This window comes from Daktulosphaira vitifoliae, unplaced genomic scaffold, assembly GCF_025091365.1.
Source record: "Daktulosphaira vitifoliae isolate Bord-2020 unplaced genomic scaffold, ASM2509136v1 Scaffold_5, whole genome shotgun sequence".
NCBI classification, from domain to species: domain Eukaryota; kingdom Metazoa; phylum Arthropoda; class Insecta; order Hemiptera; family Phylloxeridae; genus Daktulosphaira; species Daktulosphaira vitifoliae.
The window spans coordinates 21387383-21389056 of record NW_026099576.1 but is presented as its reverse complement, the minus strand read 5'-3'; the positions used below and the strand labels follow the sequence as shown (position 1 = coordinate 21389056).

At 22.9% G+C, this 1674-nt stretch overlaps 1 protein-coding gene across 3 annotated transcripts in view; it reads right to left on the bottom strand.

Moving 5' to 3' along the window:
- LOC126907940 (uncharacterized) overlaps window positions 1–1258 on the bottom strand; it is an 86165-nt gene extending 84907 nt beyond the window's left edge. For all 3 annotated transcript variants that reach the window (XM_050689660.1, XM_050689662.1, XM_050689659.1), the window contains exon 1: window positions 361–1258. In XM_050689660.1, the coding sequence (XP_050545617.1) occupies window positions 361–1193 (833 nt within the window). In that variant the 5' untranslated portion in view covers window positions 1194–1258. The remainder of the gene's footprint in view (window positions 1–360) is intronic.
- Window positions 1259–1674: the final 416 nt, after the last annotated feature.

The window sequence follows — 1674 nt, the reverse complement described above, 5'->3', positions numbered from 1 at the left end:
AATAAATAAACACATCATGGTAAAATTAAAACCTTCTCAGCTTCGCATCGAAGCTAAAACTTATTGCATGGTGTCAGCGGCATAAATGTCGTGATAAACACAAAACAAAAATAGTATGACGCTGACTTGCTCATATCAATTATTGTGATTTTGTTTAATTTTATAAATAAGCATCACCCCAATTAATGTATATCTAATATTATCATACTTTATCAGTGTGATACATTCAGATAACAAATTAATATATATTCTTCATAAGAAAATTATTTTATTTTTTCAAATATTTATTTATTAAAAAACCTTTTGAAATATTACCTATAATATACTTTACAAAATAATTTCAAATGTAATAATTCTTACTCTGCTTTTTTAGGGTTCAGAAATTCTTCAAATCCTAAGTTTTTGTACCAAACTTCTACAATTTTGTTGAAAAACTCATTATGTAATTCTGATACTTTTGAATTTAAGTCTAGAGGTAATCCCGTAATTTTAATATTTTCTAAATCTTTTGCTAGAATAATGTCCATAAAGTAACAATTTTGAAAATAAAATTCTACTCTCTTTGATGCGTCTGTATGAAATACTGTCAAATTCTCAAATTTCTTTTCAGAGATTTCATAAGGTGATTTGTTGAGATCAAAAGAGTTAGTCTCCAAACTTATTTCTAAGACGAACTGATGTATAAAGTCGATTGCATCAATTATAGGATGAGGTATGAAGCCTTCAGAAAACAAAAATCTTGTATCTATATAGCTTAAAAACTTCATAGCATTGTATAGATTTTCAATCATAGTTTTGGAATTTTTTAAAAATCTTTCAAAAATTTGTATAGAAAGAATAAAATTATTCAATACATTTTCTTCATAAAATTTCTGGCCTTTATTGAGGATAAGTTTTATTAAATAAAGGAATTTTCTTAATATTTCAAGGTACTTGAAATTTATTATACCTATTATATAAGAATATTTTTGTCTAAAATTCAACATTTTAGAATTTGGTTGGACAGCTTCGTCTATATCCATAGTATTATTTGAATCTTGTTTTCGATACGATATAATTTGTGAATAAATGTGACTCACCACCCTTTCGATATAATTTTTATACATAGCATTATAACTTTCACAATGAACTCCTTTTTCTGGTTGCAAAACGAAAACGACAATAAATATTAAAATAAACGAAAAAAAATTCATTCTAATAAAATTCTAATATGAAAAATTTTTCGTTTAAATGTTAGGTAGATTTATATTAAACATAAGTAAATGTCTTTTTTATTATTTAATATCACTTATTTAATAAAAAATATGTGTAAAGAATATAAATCTTTTTTCTACGCCAGTAAAAATATGTTTAAATAGAATATAGTGCTTCATTGTATTACATTTTTAAATAATTTTTTATAGGATGTATAGGTTCTATTATCACCTATATTGATATATTTTTTCTTTGAAATCCTGTGATTATAACATCAGTTGCTTACAAAAATATTTTATACTATACTATACTATTTAATATGATGAGACCTAATAATAACTGTTAAAAAGAATTTATTTAAAATTCATATGTAAATTTTTTTATGTAATTTCAATAAAATTCAATTATCCCATGAATAGTGTATAATAAAAAAATCTTGTACAAAAATTTCTTTTGAAATCATATTCTAAATAAATTTAT